This window comes from Equus caballus, chromosome 4, assembly GCF_041296265.1.
Source record: "Equus caballus isolate H_3958 breed thoroughbred chromosome 4, TB-T2T, whole genome shotgun sequence".
NCBI classification, from domain to species: Eukaryota; Metazoa; Chordata; class Mammalia; order Perissodactyla; family Equidae; genus Equus; species Equus caballus.
Genome location: NC_091687.1, coordinates 67,645,030 through 67,666,481, shown reverse-complemented (window position 1 = coordinate 67,666,481; position 21,452 = coordinate 67,645,030). Strand labels below are relative to the sequence as shown.

General features: G+C 38.7%; 1 protein-coding gene across 7 annotated transcripts in view; it reads right to left on the bottom strand.

Moving 5' to 3' along the window:
- BBS9 (Bardet-Biedl syndrome 9) overlaps window positions 1-21,452 on the bottom strand; it is a 422,348-nt gene that overhangs the window by 82,954 nt on the left and 317,942 nt on the right. For all 7 annotated transcript variants that reach the window (XR_011437925.1, XR_011437926.1, XM_001500959.7 and 4 more), the window contains one exon: window positions 14,851-15,033. Coding sequence is in view for 5 of the 7 variants with exons in the window: in XM_001500959.7 (XP_001501009.2) it covers window positions 14,851-15,033 (183 nt within the window). In the remaining 2 variants the exon portion in view is untranslated. The remainder of the gene's footprint in view (window positions 1-14,850; window positions 15,034-21,452) is intronic.

Genomic DNA, 21,452 nt, shown 5'->3' with positions numbered 1-21,452 from the left:
CTTAAATATTTCCATAATTAAGAGGCAGCATGGGGCACGAAAAGTGCACTGGATTAGAAATCAGAAGCTCTAGGCTGAACTGTGGCACCTTTCCTTATAAGCTGTATGTCTCTGGGAAAATTACTTTAGCTCTCTGGGTCTCAGTTTCCTGATCAGTTAAAAATCAGAAAAATAATTTCCCTTGCCAGGAGCTTGTAGATTTAATGCGACATATTTAGCAGTTGTAGGTCCTTAAGTCTGTGCCACTATTCTTCCTTGTGAGAGTTCTCTCTAAAAGTCTCTCTTTTCTGGGCTGGTTCCCATGAATAACAGCAGCAAGACTAGAAACGATTTAGGACCTCTCATGTGCTAGAAAATGTGATAAGACTTACAAATGCTATCTCAGTTAATTCTTACCATTATCCTGTGAGATATGTATTATAACTTCCAACTAAGACTCTACATGTAAGTATTTTACTGCAAATGATACAATTATTAAAAGTGGGAGCTGTAATGGGATCCAGGACTGCATGGTTCTAAATCCCACGCTCTTGACCACTATGCTACCAAGACTTCTTTCCCATTTCATTACGTGGGTCTTTCAATCTGTTGTCATCAGATCATCTTAGGCCTCTTCCACTAAACTGGGCTTTAGATAATATCGTATGCAGTCTTCCCCCTGAAAAATTATGGTCACTATTAACATATTCACAGAACCAAAATTTAAATCAGCTTCTTTATCCAAGTGAATAATCTGGATACAATTAAATGGGATTTTACTACATAATCAAAAAGCACCATGATCTGTGCCAGTTTAGGTGGGCCAAAGCTTTAGAAGAGTCCAACAAAGCTGTTGGCACTTGCATACACTCCCGAAACTGACATCTAGGAATGGCCTTGTGATACCATGAACATAACAACGGTCAGACTTGACTGACGAGTCTGAATTACAGATGCTCGTTTCAGGGACTCATTATTGAGAATACTGAGAGCAACCACTCCTATTATGGAATCATAAGACACATAGGGTCACAGACTCCCCAAGTGCCCCCATATCTGATAGAGTCTGGAGAAAACTCTATTGAAGCTAAGAGAAGAACCATGTGAACAAACTAAGGGCAGCAACTCCTCCCCTGACAATGCTGTGTTCTTGACAATCTCAAAGAACAAAGAATGACCGAACTCAGGAAAAAAAGGTCCCAAAATACATAAAGCCACTGATTTAAGTGTAAAGTAGTACATGATCCTTTTCTTTCTGTTTTTATTTCCTCCCTTTAATTAGTCTGGATTTTTCAGGACCACCCAGAAGCTTCACTATTTTCAGATGTGACTATCTGCTTCTTTCTTGGTCAGGGCCACCGATGGATCTGAAACAGCAATAGGAAGGTCCACATACTAGATTCCTATTTCTATTTTCTTTCAAATAGAATTCAAGTCTGGAGAAAAAGTATCTAGAATGGTATCTGAAGTGACTGAGCTGCAAATTATTCAGTGTTGGTGTCATTTTTCACGGCAATCAAGCTAACATAACACAGCAGCAAAAATCTCCAAGTTGAATAGTAATTATTTACAAGACGGTATGTTTACCCCTATATTGATCCTATTTTCAAATGTCTTTGTCCATTTAATAAAGCACTAGTTTGAGTCAATATATAATCATTTATTTATTTCAAAAATATTTATTTAGAGCCAATTGATGTAAGACATTACACTAAATACTGTGAGGTTAACAAAAAAGGTGAATCAGATATGGATCCTACCTTCAAGAAGCTTACATTCAAGTGATAATATAAGAATGTATACAAAAATATAATAATGCAGAAAATGAAATGTATTTAGAGGTACAGGTAAAGTGCTTTAGGAATGATTTTCTTTTAGCCCCCCTTCCTAAAATAACATCAAGAATTATCTGTCAAATAATAAAAGCTATTCAACATAGAAAGGTCTTTACACTTGTCTACATAATAAGATACCTTTCCACCAGTTTTGTGCAAAAGTCAATTATATAGGTGAGTTCATGTTAGTGCCATGCGAAGCAAACCACAAGTTGATTAAATTTGTCAGTATTTTCTAGTATAGAATCCAGCACAGGTAGACATAAGTACAAAACATAAATTATACTTATCCTTGTTAAAGTAGTCAAGTTGGAGAAGAGTAAAACTTCAGTATGATCACCTGGTCAAAAGTTGCCCTACTGGGGCCAGCCCTGTGGCCGAGTGGTTAAGTTCACACGCTCTGCTTTGGCACCCTGGGGTTTCACCGGTTCAGATCCTGCACACAGACCTAGTACTGCTCATTAAGCCTCAGCATCCCACACAGCAGAACCAGAAGGACCTACAACTAGAATATGCCACTATGTAGTGCGGGGGGGGGGGGGCGCTTTGGGGAGAAGAAAGAAAAAAAAATAGAAGATTGGCAACAGATGTTAGCTCAGGTGCCAATCTTTAAAAAAAAAAAAAGTTCCCCCACTGAGTTTGGTTGCTCATTTTTGTGAGGCCCCTTAGTTTGGGTTCAAATCTTGCCTCTGCTATTTTCCAGCTGTGTGATCTAGGGCATATTTCCCCACTTGTGAATTGGAACTAACAGTCCTGTGATAAGGATGTGAGTGCAAGTAGTTTATCTGAGAGCTCATCCAGGAAGTGCCAGTGATGAGTGAGCAAGTGAGCGGGGGACGCCAATAAACTGCTGTGCTATTGAGCAGTTACCTCTATAGGCAACTGGTGCGATCCTGCTGGACTGCTCTGGAAGGTGGTGTATAATGTACCTCAGACTTTCCTGGACAGAGGGACGAGGGAGCTGGGGTATTAATCTACCAGCTCCCATCAGTCATTGAGCAAATACAGTGGCTGTGCAGCCTCTGCCAAACAGGGAGAGTCTTCAAACAAAAAACTGCAGATATTTACAACGGATGAATGGATAAAGAAGATGTGGTGTGCTAACACATGCACACGCACACACATACACATACACAATGGAATAGTACTCAGCCATAAATAAAACGAAATCTTGCCATTTGCAACAAAGTGGATGGACCTTGAGGGCATTATGCTAAACGAAATAAGTCAGACAGAGAAAGCCAAATACTGTTTGATTTCACTCATATATGGAAGACAATAAAACAACAAACAAACAAACACATAGAGACAGAGAATAGACTGGTGGTTACCAGAGGGGAAGGCGGTGGGGGGAGGGCAGAATGGGTAAAAGGGGCACATGTGTACAGTGACAGATGGCAACTAGAATTTTGGTGGTGAACATGATGTAGTCTATATAGAAGCTGAAATATAATGACGTACACCTGAAATTTATATAATGTTATAAACCAACGTTACTTCAATGAAAAAAATAAATTAAAAAAAAACTGCAGATGTTCAGCAGGGAGATGCTTTCAGAACGGCAGGAGGTGAAGAGATACGGGTGGAGCATGCACAGCGTCTGCTACAACCCCCTACTTCAAAGGGACATAGTGAGGATTAAATGAGGTGATGTATGTAGAGTTCCTGGGCAATGCATAGTACATAATACTGCTCAATAAGAGTTAATTTTCTTACATACTTTTGAATTATAGGAGGCAGGCCTATCTCTTGTGTGTGTGTGTATTTAATTCCTCTTCTTTTTCCTCTATAAAACAGGGAAATCTTCTAATTAGTGAAGCTCATCGGACTTGGTTCTGAGATTATAGCTAAAAACTATACAGAAATGTTTACAATCTTGAATTTAGACCCAGCCTGTTAGAAAGCAACTAACCACTGCCATTAAACCACAGAAACCAGATTTTACTTCATAGGAAACTGGAAAATTTCACCATCTAAATGCAGAAAGTGAAGCATATTACTGCTAGCAATATCAGTGATTTCATCCACATATTCTTATTCACTGTGGTGGGAGAGAAGACCTGTGTTCCTGTGGTTCTTATAACCGACATTTCAGTGAAATCTAAACTTAGGGTTCATAGCTAGGTTATGCAACCTGACAGATTCAAAGCGATGGCAATAGAGACTCAACCTTCATTACTTCTCACAGTCCATTTGGGGCTTTCTCTTCAAAAACCAGCAACTGGTAAGATTTTTCCTATTTATATGAAATCTGCTTCTGGTCAAGGATGCCTGCTCTAAGATGGAAAGCCAAGGCCTCACCTTTTTCTGTAACTTCCTGTCCCCAATTCAAACCACTCACAAATTTCCTCTTAATAAGAAATGACTATAATTATAATTCTTTCACTCTGTGCTTACAATTATGTTCCATCAATTCTAACACATTTTTTTTTTTCACATTTTAACATTCTTTAGAGATACGTCTTATTCTCAGCGGCGTCTAACAACTGCTGGCTTCCTGGCTTCAGACATGCTATGGTTGTCAGTGCTTATGTGTGCACAGTCTTTGTCTTAGCTGTTCATAATATGTCACTTCAACTGACATATATGCAAGGGTTAAAGGGATTGTCATTTAAAATATTTTTTAAATTACATCATGATTCATTATTGAATAAAAAAGTTTTGTGCACAGAAAAGTGAGGAAATAGAACAGTTGGAAGTATAAATTTGAATTTAGTGAAGCAAATATGCATAAGAGAAGAATGACAGCAATGCCATATTTTCTTCCAAGTAAAAGCTAAGTGCTTCCAGGACGTTAAAGAAGATAAAGATAGAAGAAATAGGTCATGTTTTGTTACTCAAACACATGCACACAGATTACTATCCTATGCCAAGCCACACAACTGAAGTAGAAGAAATTGCCATATCCCTGGAACAGATGTGTTTGATTAATCAATGTATCACACAGCACTATTGTTAAAGCAGTAAACATCAATTTGCCTAAAATTTCTTGCTAACTGGACAGAAGCTTCTTGACTTCCAGCAACATACGATTCAATTGAGAGAAAAAATGAAGCTTTGAGTTTGGTGAAAAAGGAAAATTTTTAGAATGGATATCAGAGGCTCAGAAAAAATATCACGAAGGCAACAGTGGCACATTCTTAAATGCTGCATAAACAACACTCTTCATGGCACAGAGGACAATGCTGTATGGAAAAATATGGAAGACAATGACCTGTAGTTGAAAGACGAGTTAAGAGAATCAAACTTTAAATGTGAAGAACTTTCAGGAATACCTTAACCAATTTATGCTGCTTAATCAGGCATGAGAGAAATATATGAAAAAATTTATGTCTAAAAGAGCTCTTTCAACATTAAAAATTTTAAGAGATTAAAAAACACTGTCATAATGTAATTGGCAGTGGTTTTTTTTCTAAGTAGTCCATAAAATAATGCTGTAACTTACAATGGATGGCATCTCATTGCTGAAATACAGTATTAATAATAGCTACTAATTCTTCGATGATTGTCATATGCTCAGCTCCACTTTATGCACATTATCTCAATAAGTCCTTACAAGAATCTTAAGAGGTATATAAAGGGTGTCCTCATAATACCTGCACACTTTTGACAAGTGGTTTCCAAATGTGGTCACACATGTAATGCAGTTTTTTAAAATATGGTTTAGCACCTCTGTATTATGATTATTATTATTATCATCTTCCAGCTGACATGGATAACTAAACATCAAAACCCTGAATTGAAAACAATGGTAAAGACACCCAAGGGAGGCTCAGGAGGTGGTCTAATTCATTGAGATCAAACAAATAATGTACTTTTCAGTTGCTTTGTATAAGAAATATAATTCAGATATGTCTTACTGAAGAAGAAAACCTTGATTATATGTATTTTTTCATTCAATGTTTATTGTGTTTCATTAAAACATTTATAGTAGACCGTAGCTACCCCTAATGAAGGCCAGATTATGCAGTTAAAAAAATAGTAGAGGACAGGATATACTTGAATTGTAAGAAGCTCCCTATGGAATAGCTACTCTGATGCTGAGGTGGCCCTTCTCCCAGCCTCACCATGTGAAAGGCAGTGAGCCTCCGGTTCTGAGCACCTCTAAACTGGTGGGTTCCTCTTTCTGCACAGACTGTATTTTCCATCAAACTCCAGGCATGCCTTCATGAGGAAGGCACTGGAGAATCAAGTTCACTCACTTTCTTAATCTTGTGTTCTTCCTCTGTGCCATTTGTTTACTGGTTCAGTAGGAATAAAAAGTGAAAGTAAGCCAAAATAACATCTGAATGGCCATTCTCACCTCTTTTCAAAGCAGAACCAGTCCATGGGGTCTGGGTCTAGTTCACCCCTCTACAGATGAGGAAACCAATGCTCAGAGAGTTCCACAATTTGTCTAAGGACACAGAGCTAGTTAAGTATTTGCTCACAAAGGGATTTAAACCCAGTCTGACATAATATTCTATTCACGTGATATACTACCGTTTGCATTTTCCATCTATTAGCATCTAGGTTGCTTTCAATATTTCATAACATAAATATAAACATCATGGGACCAAATGGATTTTAGTTTATACTTTCAGAGCATTAACTTAGATTACCTGTGCCAAGTGTTGGATAGTTAGCTTTATGACCCACATTTTCCTGGGGGACTCTCTGGAAAGACCATATCAGAAATAGGTGAGTATGTCTATTTACTACATGTCTGTCAACACTATTTATTACCAAATCTGGCTAAATCAATATAGGGGATGTGTAGCTAATAGTTGTTTTCAGTTGCATATATTCATCACTGGTAAGACTGAAAATTTTTGTGTTTATTGATTTGATTTACAAGATACATGAATGAATATATGTATAAATATATATGTGTGGTGGTCTGGCTATCAACCTATCTATATCTTTTACCATCTATACAGGAGAGATCAGGTCTTGCTGTTACAGAGCTCTGAAACATTTGAGGTTTCTTGCAAAAAAAGGAGTGATGCAAAAATGAAAGTATAATGCTTCCTTTTTTTTGGTGAGGAAGATTGGCCCTGAGCTGTCACCTGTGCCAGTCTTCCTCTATTTTGTATGTGGGTTGCCACAACAGCATGGCTTGATGGTGGTGTAGGTCCATGCCCAGGATCCAAACCCACAAACCTCCAGCAGCCACAGCAGAGCACACAAACTTAACCACTACGCCACTGGGTTGGCCCCAGAATGCTTTCTTTTTTAATAAAAATAATTTTTAAAGCTACATAGTTGTTGGAGGAGAATCTGTAATTTTGCGAAATACAGTGAAAATAAATGGGGTATCAAGCATGCCCTAGATACTTATATCTGACTATACACTCAATTTAAGCTTTAATTCTGCGGGGATGTAGAAGACTCTGCCTTTATATTTATTAGAATACAAGACAAGCACATAGACAATTTTAGAGCTAAATTATAATGAGAGCTAAATTATGTCCTATCCCCAAGTGAAGTTCACAAGAGAATGGAAGCCAGAATAAACAGGGAGGAAACGAAAATTGATCTGCCTCTTGAAGAGGGTGGATAGAGGGGTAAATAGGGGACGCTATTTTAGGTGAAGAACAAAGCACTATCAGCCCTGATTTGATAGAAAGAAGTGTGGACCCATAGAAAGTCAGCTCACAGAAAATCAGTTTTAGAAAGAAGATGTGGTGGAGCCAAGTGACTGAAAGTCCTGAATGCCTGGCACTGGAGTCCGAACTGAACCGAGGCAAAGAGAGCCATGGAAAGTATGTAAGCAATGTGGACATGAGAGTAGCGGGCCGTGAGTCTTGCAGAGATGTGCAGGGCATACCAGCGCAGGCATGGGCAGAAAGGCTACTTCCATGCCACCACAGAAAGCCATGGTGAATAACAAGGATGCAAACCAAGGCGGGTTGTCAGAAACATTTCCAAATGAACAGCAGCAGGTCAGAGTGACCGACTAAAGCTGGAGGTGCGGTTGCGTGTGGGGTTACAGTGCAGAGGGAGTACGGTATTTTAGAGGAAAGAGTCACCAATGCCCATGTATAATTTCTGAAAGAATGTAGTATCTCAGAAATGTCAAAATCATCTCTTTCTCATTAGTAGACTCAAAGTAGGTTGGGTAAAGGTATTTTAAGGAAATTAAACTAATATAAATACACTTCCAGCCAGGAATCAAATTGGTAAGCATTATGAGGATGATGATGATCATTATTATCTTCTGGTTGTATGAATTTTACTTATTTAGTTATTTATATTTAAATCACATCTTATTTCATGAAGGATTTGAGGTGACACACAGTGAGAGTGAAGCTTCAATTAATCAATTCTTCATTTATTTAGTCTCTTTATACTTAAATGCACAAATAATATTAAATTTCTCCATTAAAGCACTGTTTCATATGTGATATACATAAGGAAAGTCTAAAAATTTACACACATGGGGCCGGCCCGGTGGCGCAGCGGTTAAGTGCGCACGTTCCGCTTCAGTGGCTCCGGGTTCGCCAGTTCGGATCCCAGGTGCGGACATGGCCCTGCTTGGCAAGCCATGCTGTGGTAGGCGTCCCATATAGAAAGTGGAGGAAGATGGGCATGGATGTTAGCTCAGGGCCAGTCTTCCTCAGCAAAAAGAGGAGGACTGGCAGCAGATTTTAACTCAGGGCTAATCTTCCTCAAAAAAAAAAGGCTCTGAGATATGTTATATTCAACTCTGGTGAAGCAGACTATTATACCATTACATAACACCAGCTGCATCTAACTAGCAACAATGCAGAGTATGTGGCCATTATGAACATGAAACTAATTCTTTCATGTCTATCTTGCTGGCTAAGATCATGGGAATTACCAAAATATTTACTTTCTGCTCTATGTTCCCACAGACAGATATAATTGTGATGATACTTTAACAGTCATAAAGGCAGGCTTGATCCTGACACCAGACTTCCTCCTTTTGTTTGCCTTTTAAGAAGAAGTCATTAATAACAGCAATGATTAGTCATCTCAGTCATCACTCAATCCAGACAGGAGGCACAATAGCCCTTACATCAAATCTGACCTGTGACGTAGAAGTCTTTAGGCCTTGTAAGGGAACCTTGATAAGTCCCTCCACACAATAGGATTTCCTATTATAAACATCTGTTTTCTCACATGAACCATGTTGAACATGTTAAAAATAAGTTTCTCCTTCCATATCAGTTTGTAAAAGAAATAATCAATCAAAATGTAAGCTGAAGGTCCAAATCTCCTTCTCCCAGTGATGTAAATTTCCATCTTAAGTTTCCCAGGTGATTTTAAAGTTCAATAGTAGGGAAGGTAACTATTAAATCCATAAGAATACAGTAAAGCTTTTCTTTTTCAAATAGTAGATAATAGTTACTAAAGATAGTAAACGTACTTTGAAAGAAAAGAAAAAGTCAGGCAAAAATGCATGCAATGTGCCAATATTCCTTCCAACTCTAGGGCTGTATGTAATCAGGTCCCAAAAGCAGTGCACTGTTGCTCTTTCATTAGAGATTCCTGTGGAGTCAGGTGGAACACAAATGAACATTTAGAGCAGAAGCCTGAGGCAGCCCATTTGGAAATACCAGTACTGCTCCTCCCTGCTCTCTTGCCATCTGCTGGACTTCATGTTAAAGAATCTTGGTCATCTAAGCTGTTTACTAGGAAAATGAGAAGCAGATCTGTACAGAGATCAGGAAAGGCAAAGAGGATTTATCCCTGGACTTGGAGTCAACAACTCCAAGTGATAGCGACTATCTAGAATGCTGCATTCAAAAGGATTCTGAGGCCAAGCGCAGGCTCAACAGGAAAGAACTCATGATGATTACAATATCCACCAAGGTCACATGAAGGGGGAGTAGCAGCACTTGTGCCAGCTTCTTGCCTCCCCTTTATGAAGATGCATACATCTCCCAAGAGAACTTTCTTGTTCCTGGGAGAATGTCTGGTCACGGTGCATCTGACCAGGCTGATCCCAGAATAAGAAATAATGGATGCTAATGCAAACACCACAGCATAACTTAATGTCAGCGTCCTACCCGACTTTCATCAATACGTTAAAATGTGCTAGAGTTGTTAACCCAACTGACAAAACCCTTTCTCTCTTAATGACTGATAGCACTATGCAATACAAGTTTCTGCAGTGATGGAAATGTTCTATTTCAGCACTGTCCAATGTGGCAGCCACTCATCACATGTAGCTGTTGAGCAGTTGGAATATAGCTGGTGAGACTGAGGAACTGAAATTTTAATTTTATTTATTAAATTTCAATTTAAATAGCCACATACAGCAAGTAGCTACCATATTAGCCTGCCAATATGTTTATGGTTGAATATGATTAGAATATGTTTGCTTGCAATGTTGAAGTAAACCAAAAAGGATGGGATCTAAGTTTGTCTTGTTTACTGAGGCATGCCAAGTGCCTAGAACACTGCCTGAAACATAGTAAGTGCTCAATAAATATTCATTGAATGACTAAATGACTGGATAAAAGCTTTGTCCTTAGGCCAATCCTGAGGTATGTACAGTTTTGCAGCTTTTGGCTTCTGTACAGCATCATGGGAGGGAGATGTTTGTAATATCACAAGTAAACACTCGCTCAGACTCAATACAGTAACACAGCCCTCATTGACCTAAGTAGAGATAGTATTTTCCATAGAAGGTCAAATAGATAGAGGGTCAGTAGACGCATGTTTAAATTCTCCATTAATTCAAACACTCTGGAGTATCCTCATCCCCTAACCTCAAAAGTAAGAAGACAATTCATTTTAGAATTGGCCTATCAGGTATTCTGATAGAACACTGTTTTGGGCAAAACTTCATCAGCACAGGAAGACAGCAGGGACAATATCTTATCATGAAATCCCCTGATGGAACTGAGTTTAAGAGCTCTTTTTGGAGACGCCACATAGAGCATTTAATGTTTTTCTTACAGTGAAAGGGAGTATCAGTACAAAAGCACACTTGGCAGATATAACTTTCAGCACCTTAAAAAAAATCACATAGAGTGGTCTGCAATACCAGCATTTACTTGCCCCAAAATAGTATTGGGAACTGGCAAAAATGGAAAAGCCCTACTAAAGAGACAGATCAAAGAAAACAATGATGAATGAATTCTGTTCCAAATTGGATGGCATTTAAAAAAAAATACTGATAATATAGTGCAAAGAATATTATTTTTTATCAGCAATAACAAATTCAAAATATTTTTGCTTTGTGAATCTGATGCCATTAAGAAGAAAACATTCCAGAGTTGACTGTCACATTTGTGGCACTGCCTCATGACACACGCCATCTAAATAATAATACAACAAACCATTACGCAGTGCTGTTTGAAACGTAAATAAAACGACCTCTGAGCACTTTCTTCTACCTCTCAATACTTGTGGGGACATCTGACCTTGTGAGCTGACAGTCTCTTCTGAAAATGTGGTCCACATGTCTAAAGCTCTCCCCCTCAGACATGTACTCTGCCATCCACCCTCAACCAAACCGTCTAAATTACATTCAGATTTTTGTGGTATCATAATAACTTCAATATGGGATGTATTTTCAACATTCTGGTCAGAGACTCCTTTCTTCCCTGCCTCACCCTTCTTCCAAGTTATTTCAGGTTTGCATATTTCATTTTCACATCTCAGTGGGATACCCATCACATAACATTTATTTGTGAGGTCTAAAGGCATAATGTGGGGATTGTGAACTAGCATGTCAAAACCACATACTGCATGCGTATGTCTTAAAGAATGAAAAAGGATTCCTTCTTTCTCAAGATGTATAAGGTGTCTCAATAGTATAAGTCCAAAGTGAATACCACAACCTAATTAGAGATGAAGAGCATAACAAGCAGTATTAAAACGTCTTTTTTGATTCATTCTTCTCCAAGTTATGTTTTTATCAAATGTCGTGTCTCATTAATGACTTCAATAGCCATAACAAGTATACACACCTTCTAATCTCACCAAATTCAGGAGAGAGTTGAAAGAATTTTCTTCTACATGTTTTGGGAGGAATGACAGCAGAGAAGGCAGAGGCAGGGTAGAAAGGGACTTTGAGAAGATGCTAAGTCCATTCACCTGTCCACAGGGATGAACATATACATACTCCCAGCAAAATGAGGCTGTTTTCAAAGATCCCTAGAGTTGGAAACACCACAGTCTCTCTCAGGACTCATTTCCCACATTTGAGAAACTATTTCTAGCAAATTCTTTCTTTGGATCTAACCATGCTTCAGGGCCAGCTTCAGGAGTACGCAAGCTGTGCAACTGCACAGGAACCTGTATTCAGAAGGGACCTGCACTTGCTTTCTTGCTTTGTTGTTGCCATCTTGAAATTCTTAATAATTTTCTCTTTGAACTTGTGTTTTGTAAGTGAAGTCTGATGGGACAATGAAACGTGTGAGAAGGGAAGATATGCACAATATGCATGCATCCTCCCTCCTCTCTGCCCCATTCACATTTAGCCCCATGAGTTCAGAATTCCCGTGGCCCCATGATGAGTGGAAGTTCAGGGAGATTCAAAGCAAGTATAAGAAAGGCATGTTACGTCTAGACTGATTAAGTGGGGGCACTGGCAGCCATGGGAGGCTTTTCATTTGAACCAGAACTTGTTTTGAAGGAAGAAAGAAGGCAATAGATTCAAAGAAACAGGAATGACTAAGGAAGCCCATTATATTCCTGTTACTTCCCTGTATTATCCAACCACTTAAACTGAAAACGATAACATAGAAGGAAAGAGAAACAGAGTGACACAGAGCTCCTTTTCTTTTCAATCCTTCCTCACTCATCAGTAAGCTGAAGGAAGAGAGTGTTGGTGGATGCGTGCATATCAAGAAGTGAAACACAGTTAACTTTTGTGCAGAGATTCCACAGTTCTGTAAGAACAAAATACATATGCATGTATGAGCTATGAAATACCAATTGTATAATTGTGGTGATTCCATATATGAGTTTAATGCTCTTATAATTTTATTAAAACTGGCATTGCACATTATAAAGATTAATGGTAAAATTCATGCTAACAATTCAAATTTTTTATTTTTCTTTACTTAGAACAACATAAAATAAATAACAGCATCATGATGAGAAAGAGACTGCAGGAAGTAAAAAGCTTTGTTTTTAGCATTAACAGCACTTTAGCACTTTCTCCTACTTTTTGGAACAAGAGATCTGCATTTTTATTTTGCACTGGGCCCCGTAAATTACATAGCTGGCCCTGCCCTGCTTCTCATGCTTCAGATTATATCCATCGCATCTGTTCTGCCAAGTCACCTCTTGTGAGCGTTCACCCTTTTCTCCACTCATTCGCTCAACAAATACTGACTGCACTACAGTCAGGCATTGCGCCAGGCACTGAGAATATAAAAATGAGAAAGATAAAACTCCTGCCCTCAGATGCAGTCGAGGAGACAAATAATCATGAAAAGGCAGTAATACCTACCTTGCATTTCTTTGTGAGGACTATCTATGTAAAATGTACAAAGCACTGCTAATAATGATTAGCATTCTATTCCGTTATCTCATTTAATTCTTACTACAGCTTATGGGGTAGATCCTATTATTGTTTCCATCTTATAGCTACAGAAGCAAAGATTTAGATCAGTTAAGAAACTTGACCAGAGGGACTCTGTCATCAAGTGGTAGAACCAGGAATTGAGGCCACCCAAGTCTTTCTGACTACTAAATTTGAGTTCATAAGTGATACTTATCATTCTTTTTAACATCATCCTAGCCACTATATTCTTTATCTTATATTATTACATCTACATTTCTAGCTTCTCAAAGATTAATTTTAGCTGTAATTTGATTTTTTTAATCTAAAAAAATGTGTACTCTAAATTTTTTTCCAATTTATTTGTTAGTATTTTCTTTAGGATATAAAATATAGCTCGATTTTTTTTTGTGAATCTGACAATCCTTTGGTCCAACTGTAGAAAATCAGATTCAATTGGCAAAGCTAGTGATTTTCAAAATCATGTTCACAGCTTTGTTCGCTATAATACGGTGTACTAGTTAAAAACATGTACTTTGGACGCAGATAGACTTGGGTCTAAATCCTGGCTCCACCACCCACTAGCTTTAGAAAAACACTTAACTCTCAGAGCCTAAATTTTCCCATATGTAAAATGGGGATGAAAACAGCACCTTAACTACCATGGAGGGCCATGTTTAAGATTAAATGAGATAGTCCTTGTGAAACACTTAAAATAGCACCTGGTACCTAGGAAGCACTCAAAAACGTTAGTTTTAGCACTATTATTTTTAGTGCCATGTTTTCATACCTATATTTAAAAATGGATTTGAAATGACTTTTTTATTGAAATGGTTTCCTCTAATACAAAAAACAAGTTGAAGGTCTCTAATTTCCAAGAAGCATATTATTTCTTTGTAAATAAAAGCACGCAGCAAGTTCCCCAAAAATGGCAGCTGGTGGTCAAATATATATCTGTGGTTCAAGGGATCTGAGATGTTTTTATTTAAATAATCCTTCACCAAAAACTCCAAATATGAACACTCATTTTTCCCCTTTTCATGCTAAACTGGCCATTCAAAGGATCAGGGGGAAAAGAGTTTATAAACTATATATAAAGAACTATACAAATGTAATGGAATAGTCTTGTCGTTTAGCAAGGCTATCTCAGTTCTCTGTAACCGTTGAAGTGACACTTAAATTTAAGAACATTGAGTAAATTAAAATAGCTGAACTATTTTCTCTGGCGGAAAAGGAAAGGATTAGTTAATCTGAAGGTTTACTGCCATCATTCAGGTGGTCAAATGACTGTTTCTCTGGCTTCTAAGTGATTGAAAAGCACATAAAAAATAAAGTGGATATCAAATACAAATGGACTATATACCTATTTTTTTAAAATAGCTCTAGAAAAAAGACCTTTATTGACATTTTTATTGTGATTTAAAGAAAAGGAAAACAGGATTTAGGTAAAAACAAAACCAAGCCTTCAATTGATACCTTAGAAAACATGATAGCTATGTGACATCTTCCTAAAACCACAAGCTTATCAATAATGCTGGCTGTTACCACTGCAGGCTCATGGGTCCTTACCAGTTCTGGAGTGTCCTGCTGCAGCGGCAGAAATGCCGCTTCCAGAATAGCAATCTGGTCAGCACTCAGCTTCTGCCACAGCCCGATCAGCAAAATCACCAAATGGGTGGCACTTTTCAGTCTGGTGAATGACTGGAACAGATTGTCTTGGTTTTCCTCTACTGCATCTGCTAGAGCGATTACCTGGAGAAATTACAAACTTCGGTTAGGGGTAATTTCACAATTCTTGAGCCCTCAACAAATTACGTTTGGCACACTCTTGTTTTTCTTTAAAACAACTTGATGAACTTTGTCTTCCACAAACACAAGCTATGTTGAGTAATAAAAGAGTTATCATTCATCTGTTCACTTCCTTCTTTTAAAAAAATGCCCAAAGTAATTCCAAATCCATATGGCCAGGAGATGAAAATATCCAGAAAATCAGCTTAATGGGGACATTGTTCGGCGTCAGCTTCACCATCGATTGACCTTCTACAATATATGATAATATAAGTAACTTCTACTACAGTTATTACAGTCTTTATTACTACCCAGAGAGACTGATCAATTAAAAAAATTCTCGTCGACATAACTGCATGTGCCTTGAAATTTAAAATAATAACTTCACTATATCCTTTTCAGAAAATAGCTATCTTCCTTTGATTATTATTCTTTATATGTTACATGGTAATATAGGGGATATATGGGATATCCAATATTTCTTTATTATATCCAAAAGGTAGATAATGTTCAAACACTTGACTAGTCAAGCAGTGTCATTTTTAACACAAATGTCTGGCACCAGCCCACAGAGACCTGAAAGAAAAAGAAATGTTCAGGGTGTGTTAGTTTCACAATGCCAAATCTACTCAGGATAAAATTGGCAGGAAGGAACAGAATTGGCTTTTTTTTTTCATCCTCTTGAATAATCCTGTGGAAAAAAGAACTAAAGCAACAATTGGATGAAACATACAAGATTGCCCATTGGTGTTTTATTTTATTTTAATGTCTTGGTGAATTTTGTGCTCATTAAAAGTAATGAACTGACTGGCCCAGAGGCTCAAGGCGTCTGACAGCCCCCAGAACAGGAACAGCAAAAGCCAGGGCAGTGTGAGCTCCTTTCTACAAGTCCCCGCCAGCTTGAGGGGCTGGAGTCAGATGAGTTTCAGAAGTCTAGTGCAGATGATCCATTGGGTGATATTTCATGGCTTATTGACATTGGCCCAACGGGCTTCTTAAAAAAATCATCATTCAAGTAAGTAGAGCCTACAGCTGTGTGGTCTCCCAAATTCCAAGTAGGGAGAGGGGCTGTAGGGGGACAGTCCTCAGAGCGTCTGGAAGACACTGGAAAAGAGATATACGTTAGGGAAAAACAAGGCAACTGAAATTTCTTGCCTGACAACCCCAGGCAGACCAGGATTCTTTGCCACTTGGTTGAGGGCTTGCAGGAATTATAAAAGGCAGCCACAATTCACATTCAGCTCTTCAGGGAGCCCTGGGAGTTTGGACCAAGGACAGCATTACCATAAAGTGCATTGCTTACTACGTGCCTAGTACTGTGCCACTTTCCATTTGCGTTAAAAAGAAGCACATATCTTATAAGCCCATGAGGATCTTATAATTTCTTGGACAGAAAACATACATACACAACCAATTAGTGAAAAGAAACATAACTGTAATAATGTCCTAATTGTGCAGAACAGAAAGTAAGTGTGAAAGAAGTTAGCAAAGGGACAGATGACTATGGGCCAGAGTTAATATCCCCGGGGCCTCTTTTACTCAAATGAGGCTTGGAACTCGTCCCTTCCCCATTACTTCAAGAAGTTCCCTCAAACAGACAGAGAGAGGCCACTTTCCTTAAACCAAAACACCTGGAATCATCCGCTACTCCCACCCTCACCATGATTACAACTGACTCCTGTTCAAGTCGAAGTTTATATTCTTTTTCTTGCTGTGAATGTTACCAATTAAGCCTCATTGTGGGGGCCATCATATTATGTCACAGATGCTAATTGCCATTAAGTCCAAATCATACAAAGATCAAGGTCATAAACACCTCCTGAGTGCCAGGTACATGAAAGAAAGTGCAGGAAGCACTATAGGGAATTCAATGGCCACAGATCTAATCTCCACCTTCAAAGAGTTTATAACGGAGAAAGGAAAATAGGTCAAGGAGGCAAATGCTGACAATGTAGGGAAGACCCTATGGACTATAAAAGAAAATGCCATAAATACTACGATTATTATGTTAGTAATAATGCCTCCAACTAATTGAGCGTGGACTTCTGCTCTGTGCCATACAGATATCAGTGCCTTCAATCCTCACACCTCCACTGTAGCTTAGTTGGCATGATCTCTATTTTACAGATGAGGCCTCTGAGGATTAGCAGATGTAAGAAACTTGATCAGTAGTATACACAAGGCGTGCAAACGGTGCCCATGCTTAGAAGGGCTCCATGTTTGATTCAATGCCCTGCTGTCTCTGTCTTGACATTCTTAATAATTTTATTTTTGAACTTGTGTACTGTAAGCGAAGTCAATGGGATAATGCAGCATACACATGAACAGAGGAGATATAACTTATAGAGTTAAATGTGCTTATATTTTCATTTAAAACTGGCATTGCACAGCATAAAGATTAATGGTAAAATTCATGCTAACAATTTTAAATTTTAGTTTTTCCTTACTTGGAATAACATGAAATAGAAAATTAAAAAACACCATCAGAAGGTGTGAAAGAGAGACCACTGAAGAAAGGAAAAACCTTTATATTTTAGTAGCTGTTTTAATAGCACTTTCTTCCTGCCTTTTAACAAGAGCCCTGCATTTTCATTTTGCACTGGGAGCTGCAAATTAAGTAGCCAGCTTGACCATCACCTAGTAAATGAGAAACCAGGGTTCAAACTTTGGAATCTCTCACTCCAAAGCCTGCATGGACCTGAAGCACCTTCTAGGTTCAGAGACGGGCCTAACGACTGCTGAGAGCGGAGGGCCTTGGGAAGGTAAAGGTGGAGGAAGAAGTAGTGGTGTGCTGGAACCGGCTCAGCCAGCTCCTACTGGCTCAGGAGAAAGAACTGACTGTCCAATTTTCAGGAATTTTGTGAGCCAGCTGTTAAACACAGCCATTACTAAAAATTAAATTACATAAACTTAAAATTAATAAATTATATTAAAAACAACGGTAATAAATACTCAAAAGTCATTACTTCCTAATTATTTGACTATTATCTAGACCCTTGAGGTTATGTACGCCTATCGTATCTGTATATTGGAAACACTCTGCAATGCTGAGCCACTGTCCATTTCTTCTAAACTCTGCATTCACTGACCTTATATTGGTAGCTTGAAATTGGCCATGGTAAAAGTATTTATAACATGGAAATCAACAAATGTTCCAAAGCCAGGCTTTCCACCCATCCTCCTCCTTCCCAGGGAGCCAGTTGTTAAATATTTATCAGCATACAACAAGACAAAGTACCTGAAATTCGTCCTCAAGAACAGACATTGGGTAATGCGGCTTCAAGGTGAAGGAAACAACTTGAGCAAATGCATTAAAGCAGAAAAGTTGAGGCTGCTTGTTCAGGAAGAGCAAATATTCCAGTTTGGGAAGAGTATTTGATGAGACAAAAAAAGATAATCTAGACAACTTTGTAGAGGAACCAGAATGTCAAGGTGAAAAAAATGCACTTAGCACTGTGGGTACTGGAGAGCCATGAAGTATTCTGAGTGTGGGCAATACCTGACGGAGGATACACTCTAAGCAGCTGTCAGATCACAGTAAACATTTGGGGCATTTGCTGGGACTTAAGGGAGGCTTTTATGCACGTTCCTCACTATCAAGGGAAAATTCTTACTAAGTGTAACAGCATGTCAGTTCATGGACCCACCCAACTTGCTAAACACAGCTGTGATGGAAGAATGACTTCTCAGTGAGACAGCAGCCCAAGCCGCAGGATCTTTCCTGAGCAAGGCCCAAAATACATCAATCCAGGAGAAGCATCATTTCTGTAAGTTTTGGTCTCGCTGGATATATTTCTGTGCCATTGTGGAAAAAGTCTGCTATCCCCAAATGGTCACAGAAATTGGAAAGAAAAGGGATAAACAATTCCTTATGTATATTACCCCCAAGGAAAATCGTCCTGACCTACTGGCCAGCATGAAATACTAAACAGATCTCCGTGTTCTCAATTTAGTTTTACACGTAACAGCCAAGTTTACTTTGTTCTCCACGAGAGCCAAATGAATTTAGCAGAATTAACTTAGTAAAAAGGGCTGGAAAAACTAGACCCATCAAGATTTAGATCTGTCTGACCAAGGCCTAGAGGATCTCGCAGCTCACCTGGAACTGAAAAATGAAGCCAACCAGCTGCTAGGGCTTAAATTTGAGGCAGAGTGATTTTTTTCGGTGCTCATCATTGGCTCTGCGAGATGTGTGTTCCCTGATGTTCAGCAGAACTACAGAAAGGGAGAGGTTTAGGAAACAATAAATGCTAACGATTTCAAGCACAATGTGTTGATGGCCTTTGTTTTGCTTTTTCAAATTGAAGGTTTCCAAATAAAATGGAGACCCCAAAGGACATCTCTGTCCAACTGCCATATCAGTTGATGCCAAAGTAATGAGGCAGAGGCCCAGCGAGCTGCTTGCAGGAAAACGCTCAACTCATAAAGTGAGTGTGAAATTAATCCCAAATACTTCCAGCTGCCAAGATAGGCTCTAAAATTGGTTACAGGAAAGCAGCAGCAGCAACAGCAGAGTAGACATGAATCATACTATGTGAACACGGACATGTCCAATTTCTTCACCTCAACTTACCATCACATCTGCCTCCAAATCTCATGTGTGGCACACAGAACCCCACTACATTGCAGTTTAGCTGTCATTTACTGAGCCCGGACTGTGGGCCAGGCACTGTGCTGTTACACCCAGATTATCATCTGGTCCTCATGACTACCCTCTGAGATAGGAACTATTGATAGCCTTGGTCCCCACTTCTAGATGAAGAAGCAGAAGGTTAGAGCTCTGATGAGTCTAGTGTTCAGAGGAGCACACTGCCCGTGGTCATGAACTGGAGTGGAGGCGAGCTGGGATTCCAGTTCTGTCTTCTGATTCCCCACTGCGTGCCCTTTCTTCAGCACGAGTAAACAAATGTATACAAGTTGGCTCCATAAAATAATCCAGTGGGTTTTTATCCTGATAATCAACAAAGATACTAAGGAAAAACACTACGAATATAATTACATCCATAACAAGCATATGTGTTTTAGTTAAGTTTTCCTGTTGTTGGGACTGTTAACTTGAGGTCAACTCAAGTTGAAATTTCCAGGTTCGTTTCTGCCCAAAGTTATGGTATAAAGGAAATTAGTTCATAATCTGTAAAGGATAAGAAGTTAACGTAGTAAGTTTTTTTCTCTTAACACAGGGAATTTTATTATGTTCCAAATAATTCAAAATTATGAACACTTTAGAAAACAGCTATTTTCTAGGGCTGCTCCTTTAGAGAAGCTACTTTTGAAAAAAGGGATGATTCATTTATTTCCTATAAATCTCAGATTACAACATTTTCAGTAGCCTGAGCAAGTTGATGTTCTGTAATAATAACTGTCAACAATTATGAGGGCTTTCTAGGAGCCAGGTACTGTGCTAACCTCTTTACAGGGATTATCTCATTTAATTCTGAAGACAATTTTATGAGGCAGATACCATAAATTGTCCCCACTTTAAAAATATGGGAACGGAATTATAGAAAGGGAGAAGTAGTTAGTAAGTGGCAGAGCCAAAATTCATACCCAAAGCAATCTGACCCAAGAAACATCACCAAGTACCATTGCCTGCATTCATTTTCTGCCTGCACATCAGTTTCATCATAGGCAATATGTGGAACGAATTCTATCAGAAGTTTCCCAACGGGAGGTTTCAGCTTTGCTGACCTTCCAATACCTCATATGAATTAAGATAGGTTTATTTTAATAAAAGGCCAGTATGGATGAACACGTTAAGAAAATGGAGTTCCTGTGATATGGAGGAGTTTATACATCCCCTAGGGCAGAAGGCAATAGGCTGTGCTGGAACAGGCAATGGCCTGGGAGCCAAGGAGACAGAGCTTCTAGCTCTGGCTTCACTACCAAGCAGCTTTATGGCAGGATTCAATTTACTTCCCTTTTCTGGGCTCTAGTTTCACCGCCTTTAAAATGCAGGGGTGGGAAATATGATCTCTAACATCCAGCATAGCTATAAGTGTCAGATTCAAAAACTTGAAAATGACTTTTGGATGATTTGTTGTTTTGAACTATCCATGCCACTTCTTCCCCTCTATTCACACACATACTGGGTTTGTCATTTAATGTTTGTTGATTCGGAGTTCTTATCCATTAAATAACAGTAGGAATATTTTTCTTTTGCTAATTAAGAGGATGTCAGAATTAAAGGACAGAGGTAAAAAGATGGACAATACCAAGTGCTGACGAGGAATGTGGGGAAATCGGAACCCTCATACATTGCTAGTGGGAATGTAATATGGTATAGGTGCTTTGGAAAACAGTTTGGCAATTCCTCAAAAAGTTAAACATGGAGTTACTATATGACCAAGCAATTCCACTTTTAGGTTTGTGCCCAAGACAAATGA